This window comes from Monomorium pharaonis, chromosome 1 (genome assembly GCF_013373865.1).
Source record: "Monomorium pharaonis isolate MP-MQ-018 chromosome 1, ASM1337386v2, whole genome shotgun sequence".
NCBI classification, from domain to species: domain Eukaryota; kingdom Metazoa; phylum Arthropoda; class Insecta; order Hymenoptera; family Formicidae; genus Monomorium; species Monomorium pharaonis.
The window spans coordinates 25092033-25114032 of NC_050467.1; the positions used below are offsets into that span (position 1 = coordinate 25092033).

General features: G+C 35.4%; 3 protein-coding genes and 1 long non-coding RNA gene across 17 annotated transcripts in view; 1 reads left to right on the top strand and 3 right to left on the bottom strand.

Annotated features, from left to right (window-relative positions):
* LOC105835367 overlaps positions 1-6184 on the bottom strand; it is a 204790-nt gene extending 198606 nt beyond the window's left edge. For 2 of the 7 annotated variants that reach the window (XR_004962985.1, XR_004962989.1), the window contains exons 1-3: positions 6025-6184; positions 5183-5278; positions 4336-4441 (exon numbers count right to left, since the gene is read on the bottom strand). This is a non-coding gene — a long non-coding RNA (uncharacterized LOC105835367). Of the gene's footprint in view, positions 1-4335; positions 4442-5182; positions 5279-5352; positions 5846-6024 lie in introns of all 7 variants that reach the window. The other 5 variants (XR_004962986.1, XR_004962984.1, XR_004962990.1 and 2 more) reach the window with 4 other exon arrangements.
* A 97-nt stretch (positions 6185-6281) lies between these two features.
* LOC105835366 (galactoside alpha-(1,2)-fucosyltransferase 1) lies at positions 6282-11475 on the top strand. The gene is made up of 3 exons (XM_012678570.3): positions 6282-6593; positions 8349-9061; positions 9184-11475. The coding sequence occupies exons 2-3, from the start codon at positions 8589-8591 to the stop codon at positions 9722-9724; spliced, it is 1014 nt and encodes a 337-aa protein (XP_012534024.1). The 5' UTR covers positions 6282-6593; positions 8349-8588; the 3' UTR covers positions 9725-11475.
* LOC105835368 (dynein regulatory complex subunit 4) lies at positions 10531-14240 on the bottom strand. Its single transcript, XM_012678571.3, has 8 exons — positions 13913-14240; positions 13460-13677; positions 13130-13391; positions 12775-13035; positions 12488-12655; positions 12328-12414; positions 12045-12254; positions 10531-11959 (listed from the first exon to the last, which is right to left on the bottom strand). The coding sequence occupies exons 1-8, from the start codon at positions 13913-13915 to the stop codon at positions 11744-11746; spliced, it is 1425 nt and encodes a 474-aa protein (XP_012534025.1). The 5' UTR covers positions 13916-14240; the 3' UTR covers positions 10531-11743.
* Positions 14241-14328: 88 nt separating this feature from the next.
* Positions 14329-20581, bottom strand: LOC105835370 (pantothenate kinase 3). 8 transcript variants are annotated; one of them, XM_036285741.1, is made up of 10 exons: positions 20313-20581; positions 18291-18471; positions 17070-17248; positions 16784-16957; positions 16528-16695; positions 16386-16462; positions 16126-16302; positions 15817-15952; positions 15628-15741; positions 14329-15573 (listed from the first exon to the last, which is right to left on the bottom strand). In XM_036285741.1, the coding sequence occupies exons 2-10, from the start codon at positions 18412-18414 to the stop codon at positions 15418-15420; spliced, it is 1305 nt and encodes a 434-aa protein (XP_036141634.1). In that variant the 5' UTR covers positions 18415-18471; positions 20313-20581; the 3' UTR covers positions 14329-15417. The 8 variants fall into 8 exon arrangements, with proteins under 8 accessions (XP_036141634.1, XP_036141630.1, XP_036141625.1 ...); XM_036285737.1 differs by having other exon boundaries at positions 20218-20581; XM_036285732.1 differs by lacking the exon at positions 20313-20581 and adding an exon at positions 19588-20185.
* Positions 20582-22000: the final 1419 nt, after the last annotated feature.

Below are 22000 nucleotides of genomic sequence, written 5' to 3' on the forward strand. Positions count from 1 at the left end.
TGAAAAAATTAATATAAACGACGTCGTTAAACTCATGATAGCGATTGACGCTGCCTGTTTCTATTGTGCGGGAGTGCTCTGGATTGTATTGGAAAAAAATGTATTCTGCTCATTGTCTAGATTAAAATAGTGCACAAGTATTTCAAGTAAGGCGAAGTTTAGAATAACTCTGTGCGGGATTCCAGTGACAACATCCAGAACCTTCCGACTGTTTATCGATGTTCGGAGAGGAAGAAGTGGAAATTAGTGAACTCAGAAGTACACCTTGCAAACGGAAAGCGGGGGAGAAATTCGTTACGCCCTCTTCGCGGAGGCGGGTGTTGTCTTCCTCTGAGAAGAAAACGAGAGACTGAGAAGGAGAACGAGAGATAGAGAGAGAGGGAGAGAGGGAGAGAGGGGGTGAAGGAAGGGAGAGAGATAAGGGAAATACTGGTTTGGCATCTACGCAATTTCCTTCATTAGCATCGAATTTCCGCAGGATACTCCCTTCCCACTCCATCTTGCTACTCTATCAACGTGTTTCTCTCCGTCTCTCGCAGCTCTCCCGTCCTTCGTCCCCCTTTCTCAATCACTATCTACATCCCCGGCTTTCCCTCTCGCCTCGCTCACGGCGAATACCGTGCATCCCCCTGGTATCCCAGCCGCCTCTTTCTGTCTCCGTCAATGCGTCCCACTAAATCTCGGGACTCGAGATTGAAATACACGGTATCCACATTGTCACCGCCCATTGGAATTTAGTTAGTAAACTGAAGCCCGTTGAATATATGTGTAGACGCGCGTAAAGACAGCAAGGGACAGCGAAAGCAGAACTTGATATTGACATTGACTTTCGCGTGGCTGAGAACTCGTCAATTGTGTGACGACAAGATGATAATAATACAAATGCAGTTCTATTTGTAGATTTTAATTTTATTTTAGATCATAAATCTCATAACTTGTTAGTGCCAAATAGCAAGGAGACGATCGGTTATTTTGTGATTTACTGCGGTTCTAAATTAAAAAGTTTCTAAAATGATGTGAAAATTGTATAATATGAAATATTTTATCGAGAAATTCTTTAACCCATTTAAACTAATTTTTCTTTTAATGCAATTTTAACCTCGATATTGCTGTCGACAGTTCGTTTTCGTTCTCTCTATGATACGCGCGAATCACGTCGCTTTGATCGAGATGAAAACAGTGCTTTAATGCTTTTTAATGGTTTTTCATTTGCAACACCATTGTTGCATGTCGCGAGCGCGACATCGGATAAATGAATTACTTATAGGCCACGGCGCTCACAAGCGCGCAATTGGGTGTATAACAATTGGGCGTATACATTGGTGAATAACAATAGCGCGCAAGTGTACGGGTGTGATAATTTAATCATGCTTCATGAAACATGTGTTGTAAAACCGTTTGATTCTACAAGAAAAATAGTACGAGTCATCGAAGAACTGTCACTGCTGCGTCATCAATTTTAATCTCGAATTGAAAGAATATCTTAAAAAAGCAATGTTTTGTTAAGTAAGTAAATAAGTAAGTAATCAAATTAGCCGTATCGTGCGCGGTCGAAAATCAATAGTATACCCAGTAGAATACAGATATACTTAGAAATAAATTGGGTCGCTCTTTCTCTCCTTATTTCAAAATACACACAGGTTTACTTCGACGACCTAATTACGAACTTAATTTTAACCTGAGCTCCTTTTAGATTTTAGATTAAATAAAGTCATTAATAAATTTGTAAAAGAGACCAGCTAATTGTATCTATTTGTGCGACAAAAGAATAAACGTTACACTCCTTCACTTCTACTTCTATGTATCCACGCGTATGTCCGTTGGATCGAAATATCGAAATGGACATGACAGAATCGATATGAAGGATCTTTGAAATAGATGTAAAGAGACGAATGCATCTCTCATGTAAAACCGTTTGCTAAATCACATCATATCTCGTGTGCAAAGCGCAAAGTGCACTCTGTCCGCTGCATCATCGTCCGCACCCCTAGTCGATGCCGTCCGAGATCAAATATCGTTTGCCTTGATTCTCAACGACGACCGAAATGCAATTTTCGCGTAAACTCCGGCACAGACCCAAACTCCGCACGAGCGACGAGGCGTCGATGTAAACTATGACTAACCAGGGACCGAGTTTGCAAGTGATCGAATTTGATGACACTTGGCGGGTTCGGACGAAAATATCGCTATAGTCATAAATTAAGAATAAATCGAATATAAATAGTTTTGACTATTGAGCTAAGAAAAGAAATTGTTGTAATTATAAAAATAAGAGAATAATATTCGTTATTTCATTATTAAAGATGAGCGAAATTCTATTAATATGAAAGCTTTTATAGTTTCTATAGTAATATAGGATATAAAATATGTATAAAAATACAAAATTGTGTCACAGTTTTCATTAAAACTAAAATTATAAAAATAACTTGTGTTTTGTCTCGAAGTCAATATGGGGAAAAATAGTTATGTATAGTTAAAATTGAAAATAAAAAAAAATTATATTTATTTAAAAGATATATCAATAAAAATACAATTTAAAATAAATATTTTGTGTAATAAATATATATAAAACAGCATTTTTTATAAATACATCCTTTAAATAAATATTGCTATTGCATCTATTTCAATTTTTCACCAGCACTGCTCACAATATAAATAACAGACTATAATGTCCGAAATATTATAGAATATGTTGCGATAAAATATTTTTGAAACAAAAAAATATCTTTGATTAATTACATTTGGATGCAATTGTAATTACAAAATTACATAAATTATAACTTATATATATTATATAACGTTCAATACTGCGTTATAAAATATTTCAATTTATAATATTCAATATAAAAAATTCTCAAAATTGAAGATGCATTCGCAGGGAACGAGCACGAAGCCTTGTCGGCTAAACCGAGCGGGAAAGAAGGAAAATGAAAAGACCACGGTGAGATAAAAGGGGTGATGGTAGCGCGATATCGAATGTCGGATTGCCGCCGTCGAACTGCAGAAAAAGGAGCTCCAAAAGGGGCACGGCGAAATTGCGGAAGAATTGCGATGCACATACCTATAAAAGACGGCCTGTCAATAGCATGGACCCGGCTGCTGCCGCGCCATGCGCGATTTCAATCGGTATCTTCCCTCCTCTTTCTTCCCACCCTCCTCTTTCTCCTCTAAAGCGATACGTGGTGCATACAAGGCGCCGCGCGGCCGTATGTATGCATGTCACAGGATGCTTGCACCTGCGCAAGCACAGGGGCGGATTTCTGCGTGAAAGCTAACGAGATGGGCGAGCAAGGAAATTGAGACAGCATAATTTCGGAGTGAATTTCCGATTCTATCGCATACAAACAGAAGATAATATGCTAGCTTTTATTATAAAGTATAAGTGTGTCTGTGATTTCTCTACGCTTCTCTATATGCAGTATCTCAAAGTCCGAATAAGATAGAGAGAAAAAAAGAGAATTTAATAAGCAACTACGAAAACTTTTTCTCCCTCGAAAAGTTTTCCTCTTGTCAACCGCGATAAACTTCCAGCTTTATCGAAATCGGAATTCGTATAGTTTTTCTAAGTACAAGTTGTAAACTAAAAGAAATTACTACAGTTCGAATGCTCCTGCCAGCTGTATATTTTGAAAATTTATGCAACGTGTTCCTACCAAAAAAAAATTGAACTTTTTAGTTCATCCTTGGCCAAGTTCAGCCGTGATCATATCTTTTCATGCGGTAATCAATTCAATTATTAGTTTCAATTCTGAAGAAGTCAATAATCCGCCCCTGCGAAAGAGCACGCGAGAATACCCCTCGGGACGTGTATTCGCGAGAAAGTATACCCCCGGATATAAAACTTGTCCGAGAAATTTCCTATCGCGACTCATTCCGCCGCGTCTTATTTCGTGGTCGAAGGGATTTCGCGGGAATCGAAAACTCGACCGTGGCCAATGCAGTTGACAGGCATAAAAGAGGAGAATCGAGACTTCGAGGATTGTCTGCGTGATGCGACAAAAAAGCACGCGAGAGTACCACACGAATTTACGTAAAGAGAATTCACGTTAATGTTAGCCGACAACTTTTGAAATCACAACAGGATCAGTTGATAAGTATTTTGAACAATTACAGATTTCCGATCTTAAAATTAATTAAATTAATTTCTATTTTTATATAATTTTTATGAGTACGTTTGCATTTCCGCTTAACAATTGTAAGCGTAAAATACAATGTATTTCTTTGTAGAAAAAAGTTTAAAAAATTATATTTAAAAATTGTACATTGTAAAAATATCTTGCATTAGTTGATTATTTAATAATATAAAATCAATTGTTATACAAGAAAATGTTTTACCTAAGACTTCCTACAGGCGAACGAGATGCTCGTGGAAGTAAGTTTTCGTGTTAGCAATAACGGAATCAAATGCAATTACGAGCTAACCAGGTAATTCTCCGGGAAGCTGAAACAACAGAAAGAAACGTCATAAAGTCTTTTTATTTTAGTCGGTTCGAAAATACTTGAACTATACTTCAAAATATCGTGAAATGTATTACATAACGTTAATATCACGTTTATTTTTAATATAAAAGCATTTCATGATAAAATTTTATTTTATATAAAAACATTTTGTAAATGTGTTAAGACCAATCCTTGTTAAAACTTTCGTATTGATACATTTTTAATATATTTGAAATTAATTAAATTAATATTCAACAGTTTTCTTTTAGTGTTAAAGAATAATGTTAAAAAATCATGTAAAAGTAACACAAAAAGTATAGATAAATGACAAAAATAATACAATGTAATTTTAAAACAAATGTTAATTATACTAACAAAAAATACGTTCTACAATTTGTTCTAAATTTTATCAATGTTACTGTTTGTTAATTTTTTATCTAATATTCTTGTTTTTAAATCAACACAAAAATTTGAATAAATCGTTGGAGACATGCAATATGTGTTAAATTTAACACAAGTTTTCCTGTCCAAAGGCGCTGTAATCACAAACTCAGCCTCGGAATTTACAACTAAATTGGCGCGAGATATTATCGGCGTCTACAGAAAGAGACGAAAATGCGAAATGTCCATAAGATGCCACGTTCATCTAGCACGCGTGCTAACTTTCGTGTGACGTGTAACATTTCGTGACAACGGACGCGATATTAAAGATTCTCAATGAATATATCGGTACAATACATACTCATCATGCAATTTCGTCGTCCCCTAGTGGATTGCTGCATTATGGCCGCCGTGTCGTCCAAGAACCTCTTGCAGGTGAACAGAAAACGATTGATACCTGCGCAAATCGTATCACAAGTTACACACAATCTTACTTATATGAATAATATATACGACAATATATGAATAAACCTTTTCATTGAACTTGACGAGAGACAGCGGAGGTTGAACGTCCGTGACCAATGCGCGCGACATTCGACAAAAAGCCAAGCCACTCGTAGAATCGCAAAGAAACGACTAAGCCCGATCGGTAATGACGGAAAAGAAACCGCGAATGGTAACGTCCGCGGATGGTAACGTCCGCGGATGATAACGTCGGACGATATCACACACATGTACGTGACCGACGCAAGAAAAACTGAACAGATTAATAATACATATGATATACTGCGAAGGAGTTAAAACAATCAGAGGAAAAAGACGATTTGTAAATTTTTGTCAATCAATGTTAGATAAATTTTGTGTTCTCTTTCGCGAATAATAGCGACCACTGATAATACCGACAGTTACGTACGATGCAGCTACGAGTAACATATAATGAACGCAAACATAATAAATTTCTACCTGATTTCGCACCTTCTTCTGTTCGATACTTGTACTACGTTTGATCTAGTCTAGCTTTTTTCTGCAAAATTTGCATATAGTTGTTCGATCTTTATATTACGGACAGGAAATGCACAATGAAATATGAAGCAAAAATAATAAAATTATCACATTTGTTTTTACCAGCAAAAAGTGCAAAAAGCATTATTGCGCCAGAAGCGGTAATTTATAATTAAAATTCCAAATAAATATAAAACTTACGCGTTATTATCGTTCTCCTCTGTTTGGCCCCGAATTCCCCAAATTTTGCGTTTTGCTTGATCGTCAAGTCGACGGACGACAACGGCAGATGGCGGCCATCGGAAGGGCGCCAATGGAAAATTAAAAATCTATACGTCGATCGGCAGGCGCCGGGTGGATGGTAGGATAGATGACGTCACGCTCTCACCCCCGAGAGAACATCCCCGGCGAGAGGACGGCGACAGATGGCAGCTCACCCCCGTGCGAGCCGGATGGCGCGTGTGATGTCGTTGCGTCGTTGCGATCGAGACGATTGACGTGAAGCGAGCTGAAGTCGCCGCCCTGAAGGTTGCCGCGCGAGGCGGGGACCGCGCTGCGCTCTCGCGGCTCGCAGCGTTACGAGTTACGACGACGTCCGGCGGCAGCGGCTCTACGGAAACGAGGACGGCCCGTGACGGCCAAGAGCTACGGCGACCGGGGGTGCAACAAGCGTCCGCGCCGGGCAAACATGAGCGAGCCGAACTGGTTGCTGCGGCTGGTTGTGGGGCTCGACCTGTGCGTCGCGAATCACGCCGAGTTCGCCGGAACGGGTGAGTATATCGGGAGGATTCCGAAGGTTGCCCCGTCACCGTCCCTTCAGAGGGGCGGAAGCTGGTTGTGCGGAGATTAATCATGGTCCCACAACTCATCCCTGTGCGTTCGCTCTATCGCGAATAGGTTGTTACGCCGCCTTGCATCGCGATACGTGAGGTGCGAGGTAGGTAGAGCCGAAGGCAGGGACGTCGGTACATCCAGCTCCTCGAATCCTATCTCCGCGCTGGGAACCGAGGGATATTGTAACTATTGAACGTAGCGATCTCGGAGACTCTGTATCGTGTCTTGCGCTTCTTAAAGGTCTCGCTCTCTCAAGAATTGATCTCGACGAGCTGCATGCGCTACGCTGAAGCTTCGGGGAGAATGCGTGCACGCACGCAATTCCCATCCTTGTGACGCAATAACGATGAACGAGTATGCGTGTACACGCGACTGTGCTGATCTTCCACGAAACGATCTATCTTCCCTTCCGGAGAACTACGGCAGCGGTCGCAGTTTTATATGTTCAAAAATCGCGAAATATTGCTAACAGCAGGATTACGTCATAATTTCAAGATTACGTCTACATCGATTGTTTATGTTATGTTTACGCGAATCTTTTTTTACGTAAACTGTATACGAGCGATGTAAATTATTACAAACTGAATAGTACAGAATTTCGGGATATAAATTTCGATACTGTTCTTTCAATTTCTAAGTCGCTTGAGATTGTTTATGTCCCATCGTTCTGTAACGTTGCTCGATATAACGACGAGCTTTACACATTTTTTCATATCGACGTAGAAACTTTATATCGTGATTAAATATGATACGTGCTGCTTTTCAAAACTTTTCAATGCTCTCTTGCTCGCCGAAGGATGAGGATGCTCCGCGAAGCGAATGCCGTAAGAAAGGATTTCACGTTCTACATCACTTTGAATTAATTATACGCTTTTGTTAACACGGATATACTTGCTGTACTTATTAAAAGAGATTACCGCATGGCCTACATCGAACCTCAAATTGAATCGAATTATTAGCTCATAAACAGCGGTCTCGAATGTACTTGATTTTTCTTTTTACAATTACAAAGTTGGCATTATAATTAATGTTTGTTAGAATCGCTATTTGCATGGAATTTTAGTTGAGCTGTGCATAGTAATGCGTGTCAGCCATGTCCTTTTTCAATTATTTTGAGGGGAAGCAATTTAATCTGTCAGGGGAGAGAGGGCGGATTAAACTATGTTTGAACTACTTGACACATTTCTATGGAAAGTGATTATGTTATGCGCATACTAATTGAATCTAGAATATCTTGGATCTTTTCAGGATAAAATATATGGAGTGATATTAAATGAATGCTAGCTTTAAATTTAATGCGATTTTTAAATTCAAGATTCGATTTTTAAATTCATGTAATTAAAATTTTTGAATATATGAATTTATTTCATGAATATTTGAAATATTTATTTGCAACATGAAGGGATTGAAATGTGATAATTTTTATCGTATCATATGAAAAATACATATTTATAAATTTCTATCTTTATTACTGTTCTATGTTAATTATCTCAACTTTATTCTTGAAAGTAATATAACGTGTAATATTCAGTATATTCAGTATACAATAAATAATCAATATAATATTTAAGGATACCAATGATTTGATATTCCCTAAACATTACATGTTTCAATATGCCTACAATTATTACGTAAACTATTCTAAACGATACTGTACATTTATCATTAATTGCTTATTTATTGTTGCCAAGATGTACGTCGGAAAGCAAAGGACATGGCACACCTGTAGATACGAAATGCCGGACTAGCGCGAGAGGCAAACGGCTGACCAGTAGAGGCAGTGCAAATGAGAAGCAGAGCAAAGTAGCGAAGAGAGAAGGTAGAGAGTAAGCACGTAGAGCGAGGGAGAGAAAGTCATAGAGAGAGAGAAAGATAAAAAAAGAGCATCTCCCGTCACTGAAAATTTGCGTGACACAAAATTAGCAGAGAGAATGAGTCACGCTCAACAGCATGTGCTTGCGAGCGCTATAGTCCTCGCGCTGTTAGTGGTATTCGGTATCCACGTCTTCCTGTTTCCTATGTACACGTCGACCCCGCCAGCGCGTCACATCAAAATCTCCGTGTACGAGCAGGCACTCTGTCGTTCCAACTTGAAGAACTACGTCCGCATACCGGCGTCGGAGCTGCGCAACAATCCTTGCCCCAAGTATGGCATAGTTTCGGCGATGCAGGGCGGTAGACTGGGAAACCAAATCTGGGAATACGCCTCTGTATGGGCAACCGCCCGGAGAACCGGCCTGGAGCCGTTCATGCCGCGTTGCATCCTCAAAACTCTGGAGGAGCACTTCGAGAACCTCAGCATCCCGCCGCTTAGCTACATCGGCAGGTGTACCTTGGACGTTGGCCAGGTGGTTAATTCGCTCGGGCAGTGGAACAGCACGGAGCAAAACATCATTATTCCCAGGTTAGCATTGTTAGAGATTTTATGGCGCAACTGCATAAACACATGAATAAAGTAATATAAAAAACTAACTCTAGATCCTTAAAAAATATACATGTAAAATAAAAGTTGATTTTTTTTCTCAGGCATGCGGCTTACTGGTCTTTGATATTAGTCTGGTTGGACGACGTACGGCGGGAGTTCACGTTCAAGCCGAGTCTACGGATTTACGCGGAAAAAGTATTGAAACGCGTGGCAGAAAAATTCAACCTATCCTCACCGACCTATGTCAGCGTACACGTGCGCAGAACCGATTATCTTGATTATCTTTGGCAGAAGTTGAAAACGCGGCCGGCGCCGGTAAGTTACTACCTGTCGGCGATGGATTATTTCGCCGGCAAGTACAGCAACGTAGTCTTCGTAGTGACGAGCGATAATATCGTTTGGTGCAAGTATAACTTGCGCGATAAGCGTCACCGAATCAGCTTTGTGTCGGACAACTACGGCAAAGGCCCGGGGAAGGACCTGGCGGTTCTGTCCGCGTGTAATCATAGCATAATAGATTATGGTACTTACGGATCTTTCGGGGCCATTTTGGCCGCCGGCGAAACCGTAGTTTACAACGTAACAACATACTTTTCTACATTGATCGCTGATGTTCTACCAAATTGGAGGATAATGAGTTGAACGAGAAAATCATAATATAAGCTGACCAGAACGCATTTATGTTACATCGTATGCGCACATTTTTTTTTGTAATACGTAATCTTTTCGAAAGGCGATGAATTATTCTCGGAAACTTTTAATTAATTTACAATGGGAGAATTTTTGAAAGCTTACGATTCGTTTTCAATACCAGTAACCAAAATTTGCAATTTACCGTTTAAATTAATCAACATAACTCTTATCACCGCAGACCAAGTGTGCAGCACAAGCCACATGGATGATCATTATATATTTACATCTGCTATCTATGCAAAGTATGGTAATTTTGAACCACTTGAAAGTGTATGTTGCCTTTTCCCTATCTAGATAATATACATGCTCATATTTCTTTTTATTTATCATACAAATGCGTAAGTATCTCGCCAGTAGTAAAACTAAATGAAAGTGTGTTGCTACATCATATTAAATTTTATATACATGAACGCGTCATATTGCTTAACGATATTAAGCATATTACGCTCATTTAAATTTAGTGTGCGCACACAAGTTAGGAATCGATGCACCTGTAAATGTAGCGAGTGATTTTTCAAGGAACTCGAGGAAAAGGTTACAATGGAATTATGGACCACTAATATTTAAAATTAAAGCAGATGCTTATTTTTTCTACGATTCTGATACACACAGTCGACACGGCCGTAAAAATTTAATGAAAAGGAAAAAAAGCGGATGTTCTTTCCAGAAAAGATAGTAACTAAACGAGCCTAATTCAAAGAAAGAGAAAAAACACGCGTACGAATAAATTCTAAATTTTACAGTGCTCAGAATTATATCTGGTTAATCTCTTAACGTTTCGCGTGATCTTTTCCGAAACCTAGATTTTTTATATATTATTTCATAATTTATGTAGTTTTCTATAATGTAGCCTAGTGTTGTGGGGTTTCAAGTTGATTGTGTTTACACGTTTCAATATGCATTTCATATCGTAGTAAGCGTGTAACATACACTTCATAGACACGAAACCGACATATTGACAAAACCATCTGTAAACCTTATAATGTACAATGATTTCAACTGTGATTCTATTTCTTATTGTGCCAAAATTCTTAATATACACATAAGCATACATATATATTATATATATATACACACATCTATATATGTATTATAAAATTATATCTATACAAAGTGTTGTATAATATTTACAAATCTGTGAGCAAATGATAAATTATTTCTTCACTTAACCGTAAAGTATTATAAAAATATGGAAAAGTTTACAGACTATTACTATTATTGCGCGAGAAACGACGAGGAAATATTTTACATAAAGCCAGTGTTTGAAGTTTATTAATCATGTGACCTGATGTATTTGACTTACAGTGTTTTACAAGTTAGATTAGTCAGTGTCTAATATCTATATATATGTTAATATCTATATATGAATGTATCTTCAAAGTATTTGTGCCTGCCAGTTGTTAGATGTCTGACAAAATATTAAAGAACAAAGAAAGATTATCCAGTTAGTTATAGAATAATGAATGTATATGAGCCATGCACAATATCAGATTTTCCATTGCTAATATTAACCGCGATGAGAGATGGTTAGAGTCGCGAAAGCATAAATATGTTGAATAATTACTGAGACTATACAACTTTCAGGCATCGATACAATCTACTCTGTACATTCTCTGTGATAATTTTATGTAATTTTTGAGAACATAACGCATAAGCTAAAATGTATTTGTTTTACAGAATAAAAATACTCTGTGTCAAAATTAATTCTATATATTGATCATATTAAAACAACATTTTAGGTATTCCCAAGTGTCACTTTTTAAAAAATATCGCTAGACACGTTAAATATGCGTATTATCAAACATTCTGGACTACACATATGTCAAATATTATACAGCTTATTAAGGACCCACCTCTTTCATTAAAATGTGTAAAAATAATAAACAAGTTTCTTATCGACATGATTTTCTCAGACGAGACATATAAAATGTTCATAAGTTAATTATATGTAAACATTTATAAAATATATTACTGATTTGCGGTAACAAGACCAGCTGGACCAAAACCTAATTTCACACCAGCTATCTTCATTCTCAGAGGCTGGAATCCAAGTTCGGCTTTAGGAATTCCGTATTCTTGTAGTTTGCTCTCATAAGTGGCTAACAAATCATCGTGTGCTTTACACACTTTTGCTAATTCATATTGTAAGTCTTGTATCGCAGTATTTTTTCTGTTAAGCATATCCTACAAAAAACATTACATTTTTTACTACCTTATTCATACTAATCAAAATTTAAATAATCATGACGATATTGAGTTTAATGCATACCTCTAATTTTGTATTCACACTAATCACCGCCGCAGGATCTAATTGAGCAGCAGCTAGTACCTCGCTAATCTGAGCCTCGCGTTGTTCCACTAAGTCCGATAGCTTTTCTAATTTTTTTTCTAAGAGTACATTCTTTAAACCCGTTTTCTGTTGCAGTTCAAATATAGCCGAAACGAATCTAGAATGTAATTCGTCTCTCTCGGATTGACACTAAATAAAAATGTATTAGAAAGGTATATGTATATTTTGGAACTTTATTGTACATGTATATTTAATATCTTACTTTTTCAAAACGCAGTTCAAGAACTTCATTCTCCCATTTTAAATTTTCTAGATCTTTCGTCACTACGGACAATCTTCGTTTTGTATTCTGTAATAAATTATTACTTTTTTAAATTATTCAGTTATTTAGAACGTATCAAAGATATATTTCAGATACCAACAACTAGACATTGTTTGTCTTTCTCGTAATTTGCAACCTGACGATTAAGTTCGGCAGTCGTTTCTTGCAAAGCTTTCAAGTCAGCCGAATATTTCTTATTTTCCGCTGTCAATTCTCGTACTTGTTTCTTCATACGTTCTTCATTATTTCTCATTACTTCCATTTGTTCCTATTAAAAGATTTATCATGCGTTAATTGAATTTTTTTTTAATTCTTATTTATCATGACTCTATTATATAATTAACTATATACAAATTGAAATTTATATTATAATACGATAAGGTTCACCTTCATGCTCTTAATTAACGATAAGTTATTCAAAGTGATGTCATTATAATAATTTTTCATTTCGGTAAATGCGTTCTCGTGATTCTTTATAAGATTCGCGATTTGTGCATTCTTTCTTTCTTCCACTTCAGTTATTTCCATGCGATGCTTCAATATTAAGGACTCATATTGGCTAGTTAATTTTTGTTCGTATTTTTGCTCCAATTCTATCGCTTCAGACTCAAATTTTTTCATCATATTGCTCATTTCCTCCGAATTATGCTACATTTTGTATGTACAAAAATATGCAAATTTTTTTCAGTTATAATTTTATAAATCTATATACATTACAATAAATGTATATACATTGTCTTACCAATTTCAATGCGCGAATTTGATTCATATACGCCAGTTCTTGTTCTTTCTGTTGTTTTTTGAGGTCCGTTTTATCTTTAACAAGTTCATTTTCTTGCGCAACATGATCATCTTGCGCCAGTTTAAGGGCAACCAAATGATCAGCCTTGGTTTCAGATAAATTTGTCTGATGCTCGTACATCAAATGTTTCACTTTTTGCTTGTATAATTTGAGTTCAGCCTCGTGATTTTCTGCCAACTCCTCTTTCTCGCGTTCTTTATTTCTAAAGAATTTTAAATATATTTACATACATCACAGAGAGTCAATCGTAGTCAGTTAATATTTATGTACCTGACCATAGCACGTGCTTCATCCAACTGATGCCTCGTAATTTCCCAAAAAGTTCGCAATTTGTCTCTCTCTAGTTGAAAAAAGTTTCTTTCCTCCCGTTCACGTTCCATCTCTTCCAATATCTTGTGAGCATATATCTCTAATTGTTCCCTATTCATTTTTGTTGTGTCTACTCCATCAACGTTATCTGTTACATTTCCTTTTGCTTTTTTGGGACCCTTTATCAATTTTAAATAATTAACATATAGTTTAGAAATATTAATTTATAAGAAATGTTATTAGAAATATTAATTTATAAGAAATGTTAAAAAGAACAAGAGAATCAGAATCATATACATAGAATTATGCTTATAATAAGCAAAAAAGTATAAATTGACAAAATAACTGATAATAGTGATAATTAGGTATCTATTGCTTTTACAACAGGTTAATTATTAAAATTAATAAACTTACCATTTTTGTAGATATCAAAAAAGGAGTAAAAACTTTTGATATCTTCAAAGATTATAAAAAGTAATGTGAATTATATAATAAATAGCACTACAAAATCTACAGTCTCACATCAGTTGACTATGTCTGTACAAGTTCAGTTTGACATTTAGAGTGGCACTGTTTTGTAAGAACGTTGCCAGGCAACACCATGATTGCATTCTTATTCCTTACAATATACGTATGCAGGTTCATGCGAACTTTGAAATACTTGAATGGATTTTTCCAATATGAAATATATAAAGTATATGTTATAATATGATATGACATTAAAAATAATATATATTTAGAATATATTTACATATTATTAGGATTTATCACAAAATTTTATTTCTTGTAATAAACATGATATTATGAAATAGTATGGATACACATACACATTTTTTACATTGTACATTGCAATTTTATTAAAGTTTGGCATACTTCCACAATACATTGTAACAGAAATAAGCTACTTACTTGTACATACAAGGATACGGTTTTGTGGTTGTATTAAATTATTCGATTACAAATAATATATCCAAAATTTTATAATTGTCATATTTCAAATACTTATAATTAAAAATAAATCATGTTTGTTTCCTAAAGCAATTTGTATGTTTTCTGTACAATAATACCAGTAATATCAATGATATTTTTTTCAATTCGCATTGTTACATCATATTTTTCAAAAACAAGATTTAATGTTTGATATATGTCTGACAACTTAAAGTACTGAATTTTTTGTAATATTTTGACGTATATATTTTGCATTACAAATCGCAATATCTCACTAGAATGATATAAAATTCTTAATTTATAATATTAATATTCCATAATCAAATGCGTGACATGAATAATGTTTCATTAAAACAATGCATAAATATTCAATTAAAAATTCACATTAAAAATTCACATTAAAAATTCATTTTATAACAATATATTAACAAAACTGCAAATATTAATCGTTAGTGCGAAAGTATTTACCGCTATAATGATTTTACTCGATTATAAACTTACGAAAAGATGTGCAAGTGTAATAACGGTTGCCACATTACCTATATACATAAAAACCTGTGCACATTTGTAGAAAAACTTTACAATATAAATTATGAGGTAGAACTATACGGCATGTAACGAACTTCGGAAGAAGAAACAATCCTTAATCCCTCTGGATTTGGTCCATTATCAATTCTATCTGCCGAGTCCTGTTAAATTTGTGCTCGTAATTGAATAAATTATATCGAAATAATTACCTTCCAACCCAAAAAAATATTTTAACACATTTTTTCCTATATTAAAAATGGTGATAAATTATATAATAACGATAATATTTATAACATTTGACAAATACACCATTAATCCTACTGTTTAAATATCAAGGCTTTTCTACTTCATTACAATAAATGATTAGTCAATAAACTGAAGATTTGTGAATAATTAAAAAGAATGTAACAAAAATAAATATAACCCTGTCAGAACAATCTTGTTTACTCGAGAAATGTTCTGCGAAGTTGGTCATATGGAATGCTGTACGTTGTATGACTGTTCCTCCAATGTTTTCCATTATATTTAGATTGATTCACCATTAAATTGTAATAGACATCCCACCGCGCCGAAGTAACCCTGAAAATCAAGATAATAATCTAATATCTGAATGAGATTTTAAAATATGAATTTCTAGTTAAGTTTTTATTTACTTCATGTTCCAAAAACAGGGCCTTCAAAGTTCCTCTAGACCAATAATCCATAGCATAGGCCAACAACTTCATTGATATGGGATTTACTCTGAGAAAATTGCCTACAAATACAACCTAAAAACAAAAATTGTTATAAATTATAACCAGTTTAAGAAATTATATTATGATCAAAATAAATTATATTATTACCCTCTCAATTTTTTCGTTAACAGCACACATACGCGCAATAGAGCCGATATTATTTGTGATAGTAACAAGAGTTGCACGCGCCAAATCTTCCTTTGTGACATTATTTCTGCGATCTTTGGAATTCATTTGTCCAAAACTAAAATAGTAAAAAAAATAAGATAAAAATCAAACTAAGGTTCTAATTTTGCTAATGTTTTGTAGAAAGAAATAGACAAGTCGTTTATTTTATTATATTTTTCTCTACTTCACATTTAAATTTTATTAAAAGATAAATATTGGGTATCAATAATTATTTTTTAAAAATTGTACCTGCTCGCGACTAAATCTCCAGGAAGACCAAAAGGACCATAATCACCGCCGTAAATATCCTTAACTAATTTATCTACTCTTGTATTATCACCGCCCGTTGCTAATTCTATCGCCTCTTCAAACGTGTTGCATCCAGTAAGCAGACAACATAATCCTAAGAACGTACCACCACCTAAACTGTATAAGACAACTAAACATTATACTGCTATTACTTGCTTTATAAATATATATCACTACAAAATGCAGCACAAATAATTTACCTTGTTCCAGATATCCTTTTATAATTTTCTGGTCCATATACAGCTAATATGCTTACTCCAGAACCTATATTAACAAGCTACAAGATATAATCAATCAGTAATTCCTTCAACCAAAAAACAAAATATCTTTATATACTCTTACCAAAAAAGGATATGGTTTAGAAAAGTCGTAGGGTACTTTTTGGCATTTGCTATCATCGGTAGGATTTGACCAATAATAGCATTCATGTGGATTCGTAGTCTCTATGTAGAGCATTCCGCGTATTAAACTATCTAATTCATCGAATTTCGCCAAGTTCATATTTACTTCCTGTCAGAGATATTTCATCATATTTTAACAATTATTCATTTCACAATTATAATAAAATAGACACCAAGATAGACAGTTTGCAAATCACCTTTTTGAAATTGTCTTCGAATTTAAAAGCACCACCACCGGTCGCACAAACAGTAGTCACAAGATTTGCTAGACCTTTTGATTTTGCTAGTACTAAAAAATTTCTCATTTCGCTCGTGGGAAATCTAATGAAATGTAACGTTCCTCGTCTGCCTCTAATGCAGGCATTATCCATCTGAAACATACACAATCATTAAAGTAATTATAAGATAAAATATAAAATAACTTTTAATATGTAATAGGATCTGTGTAAATAAATTGCAGATTAAGTATTTAACACAGCTTACTTGTAAATGTGTATCGCGATGACCAGTTTTTCCATATGCTGAATTTTTAGTGAGATATCGTCGAATATTTTTCAACGTCTCAACTTCTGCATCCGCCTCATCCCTCGTTATATCTTTTGGTTCAAAGTACACTAATTTACACAATGTACCACCGATGTCCATCCCAAACCAAGGCATTGCTGTAATAACCATACACGATTAGTATTTCATCTTGAATAAAAATAACTTGTATAAAAATATTAAAATTACATTTTTGTAACAAAAATGCAATAATCATTAGCAATTAGGAAAGCACAATTTTGCAAAAAATGTGTGCATAATTAATTTTTTAAAAGTATGATTATTAATTAGGTAATAAAGGTTTCATGCAGAAAAATTGTGCAACAAAATGTAAAGATATATAAATACGAGAAAAATTATTTAACTACAAATGTTCTTTTGAGTGAGTCAAGCAAAGATAACGTTCTCATCGCAAGCATTATCTACTTTGTTTCAAATGTTATTTAGCTAAGCAAAATTACAAAATATTTTTTTAAAGAAAAAACTAAGCAATATATGATATTCAGGCCAGTATAAATCAGCAAACGTAGATGTTCACACGATGTAATAATTATTTCATATACTTTTTATTAGACATATATAATATATTCTTTTCAGCTTCATTTCTTGCGCAATTTCTTTTCTCTTCATCGCGCAGAAAGAGATGAATTATGCAAGAAATTTAGCTGAAAAAACAAGGTCAATGTATAAATGTGGTATTTCCAATACTTATAATCGTTCAGTACAAAAATTATAATATTAGACACAATATGGATATGATATGGCATTTCTGATCTTTTCTAGATATATCACTTATAGTTTCATTAGTATTAGTTTTGACCTCTATTTTTCAGCCGAAGGTTGGCCATTAACTTATAATCAACTGATAATAGTATTAATAATGAGCGTTTTGCTAAAGTACACTTGCAAATAATTATCTTGAAGCATTACCAACACCGCAGTTATATATCTAGACATCTGCAGATTGTATTGACCTAAGCACATCACACATGTTGCTTAGTTATAATTATTTTATATAATTAATCATCCTATAAATCAAAAATTTAAAAAAACTAATAATTGTGACAAAAGACATGAATGCCTACACTATTTGCAAATAATGTGCAGGAAGCACATAGTACATAATAAAAAGTAAAAAATTGGCAATCTAAGCACACATACAATCCATTGACTCACAAGGGGATGAATGATTTCTTGCTTCTTTGGCCATGGTACTGCCAGCAGAGTATCCGTTAGACTGCATGTCTTTTGGAGCTAAATTATTCTTATGGCTATGCGGACTCATTTCTTAGAATAAAATAGCTCAGCACAGATCCTTTCGTTATGATAAATAATGTATCCGCTGAAAAAGATACATATATTTAAAACCAATTTTTTTAAGTACGATTTCAACACAATATCTCATTGTTTATCTTTATAACATCATGTTTAAAATATCATGCAAATACAATTCCTACGATTTTTTTCTAATTATTTAGTCTCAGTAATTTTTTTTTTCTTTAAAATCATCAAATGCAGAGAGCTGTTCAACATGTAGCTTGCATGCAAAGAACCATTTTCAAGCCAAAAGTCAAAGATCATTCTTTTCATTTGTGCACAATGTATAAGGCAGACCCACACACACACGCAGTGAACATACATTTACATAAAGAACATAGCAGATCACAGTAAGTAAGCTTATGATATATGCACATGATTTATACATGTTTTATACTGCTTCTTTTATATGCTTATATATTCTATACGCTTACTGAGACGGAATTAAGTGCAAATGTAAATTCTGTTTTTTATCATGACGTTTTCTGATCACTCGTCGCAATTGTTCTTCGAAACGAAATCTCTAACAAATCAACACTCTAATAAACAATAGCTTGCCGCGCGATAATACTCAACTGCAGCTACAAACTTGCAAAAAAAACTTGCAAATCAAAGCAACAAGTATTCAGGCACCCCGCTCGCGATTCACGTTTTGATTACACGCGCGGATACGAAAGCGCTCGGCTTTTAAATTCACTCGATCGGCTGTCTGTACTTTTCATCAGACGATAACAGGCACGAGCGACTCACGGGATATCGCGTTACATAAAACGCGTATAATAAATTAGTAATTATCTGAGCGATATCGATCTGCTCCCGCCTTTCAATCGTGACATTGCCCCCGTTTCTTCACCCCAGCTTCTCGCGTCAACTGCTCCTTGAGATTTGCCGATCATTTATATTACGACGCATCGATATTTTCGACACGATATTCGCGACAACTACTTGCTATAGAGAACTTTGCGATGCACAATTTGTGTTACGATCTGTTCGCGATCACGCCAGTAGCCGTGTCGTCGTCGTTGACGTCGTCGGCGACGTCGAACGTCACGTCGACCCGGGAACTCGCGTCAGCGACGGGAACACGCGACAATAAGCGACAGTGGCGTGACATCCCATGCCAGGCCGGCGTGACACTTACTCATCAGATTTTCGCGAGAGCATCGGGAGAGGCGCAAGTTTTACACCACACATACACCCACACACACGCACAGACGTACACGCACACACGGCACGACCGTCGTCGACCCGGACGCGCTCTCCCACGCTCTCCTCCGCTCCGCTCGAACCGTCCGACTGACCGCGACTGATCGCGACGTCCGCGACGCTGTGCCGTGACTGCCGTGCTGCGAGCTGCGACTCCGACTTCCGACAGACTCCGAAATTCCGAATTCCGATCCGAGCACCCTCACGCACTTGCTACACTCCATGGCTCCATCTATCCGTGAATCCGTGAGCCGTTGCGTGTTCGACTGCGCTCACGGATAGATGGCGCGCGATGTGTGCGTAGGTGCTCGCTCGCTCGCTCATGCTCACTGCTCGGGCAAAGATGTATAAATTGGTATAAATGTCGCGGCGATGACGCGATAATTGTACGATAAACGGGACGCGTTGACGGAAACGCGCGCGTCTCGGCGCTCGGGGCCTGGATTTCGATCTCGTCGAGCGAGATCATCTTGAGATCACGGATCGCCGTAAAGGTGGCCGTGCATGCCAATCTCGAGATAAGATTTTTATGCCCTATACGATATCTTTATTCCACCAAACGTACAGTTTGAATGCGAGTATGCGACTCGCACGACTTTTTACGTCGATTTGCGATAGCAGTACTCCCTCGACGTTTAACGGATGCACGGGCACAGATACCTCTGGGAACTGACACTACCAGGGAACCGCCCATTAACTCGAAGTCTCGGTTTCCTTTTTCTATAGATATTCATCCTTCCGACACGCCATCAATCAACTCGCTTCATTCCACTGGCACTTTCTCTTTTCTCTCGGTCTTTCTTTTTGCTGAGTCCTACCGGACGAGACAACAATTGTCAACTGACAATGAAACGATTGTTTCAAAGCAATGAGAAAGCGTCATGGTAGAGAACATTGCAGGAACATCGATCAGCTGATCGCGCGTGGACGTCTCTTTTTCTCCCTTGTCTAAGATGCACATTCTCGAGCAGCAGATTTCCTTTACTCTTTTCTCTCTGCCTAGCCTCTTCCCTTATTTTCCTTTTCGAAAAAAAAATCTTCATACCAAAAAGATCAAATTATATCAGAGCAAATCTAATTTTACAAATTGATTGATAAAATTATAGATCTGCTCTGACATAATTTGATCTGTAATTTAATCCTTGATATTTTTTCTCGAGTTGCTGTTTCATTAATGTGTCTCTTGTTAATTTTATATATTTTTTTAAATCAAAATTTATATTCAGATTAGAACAAAATATTGTCATTTCAATCTTCTTCTCTAGAATCATAAAAAACCTGCTTTCTTTTTTTGTTTTCTTTGTGAACTTTTACTTTTAAAACATTTTTCGTCCTTAAATTTTTATATCCATTGATATTCGTAATTTTTACGAAACGTGTTTATCACTTAAACACGATACTTTACATAAAAAAATATTATCTTTCTGATTGAATATTTCTCGTAAATTTTCTAGAGCTTTATTTACAATCTTTTTTTATCTTCTTAAAAAATATATAATTGATACCTAGTACACACATATAGAACGTTTCCAAGAAAAGCGATTACACAATTTACTTTTTACTTTTTTGCTTCTAGTGAATAATGATAATTTTTAATAAAAGAAAATATAAACGGTTTAACATCAATTGGTTTGACCATTCTTTAATTGTTACAAAATCATTCCCTGTTGCAAAAATAATCGTCCACATTAACAATTTACTAGGTACTCGAGTTTTAAACTGTCGGTTTTCAAGTGTAAGTGTAAATTACTCGACCATATCGCATTATCTAATTAATGTTAATGATTACGTTTTATTTAAATATCACTGCATTTTCTCTCTTTGTCTCACTCTCCCTCTTTTTCCTTGATAAAGTAATAAACTGCATGTTAATGGAAAATAGAGAAGTTATATTAAATTGTAAGAATTAAGATGTTCAGGGTGCTTCGATATAATTTCATAAGATAATTTCTCACAGGGAGAATATTTTATAATAACAAAATGACTTGCGCAACTATGTTTCTTATCCATCACAGATGAAGCGGTAAAAATTATCAGTACGTAACATTCGTTCATGTAGTACGTGATTATTCATACGAACGGAGATATAATAATAGACTGGAACACAAGAGATATATATATCCAAAGTGACAATAAAGAATCATATATTTTTATCAAAATTTCTTGATATATTTTTTTCCATTAATATTAAGCAAAAATAATTAAATGAATTATATTTATGTTAACGAAATGATACAGAGTATCTATAGACAAATTAATCACCGATTAAATTAATTGATCAAAATAATTTAATCGAAGTTGAATCATCCTCAATCGGCGACGAAGTCAATTTATTAAGCAATAAAAAA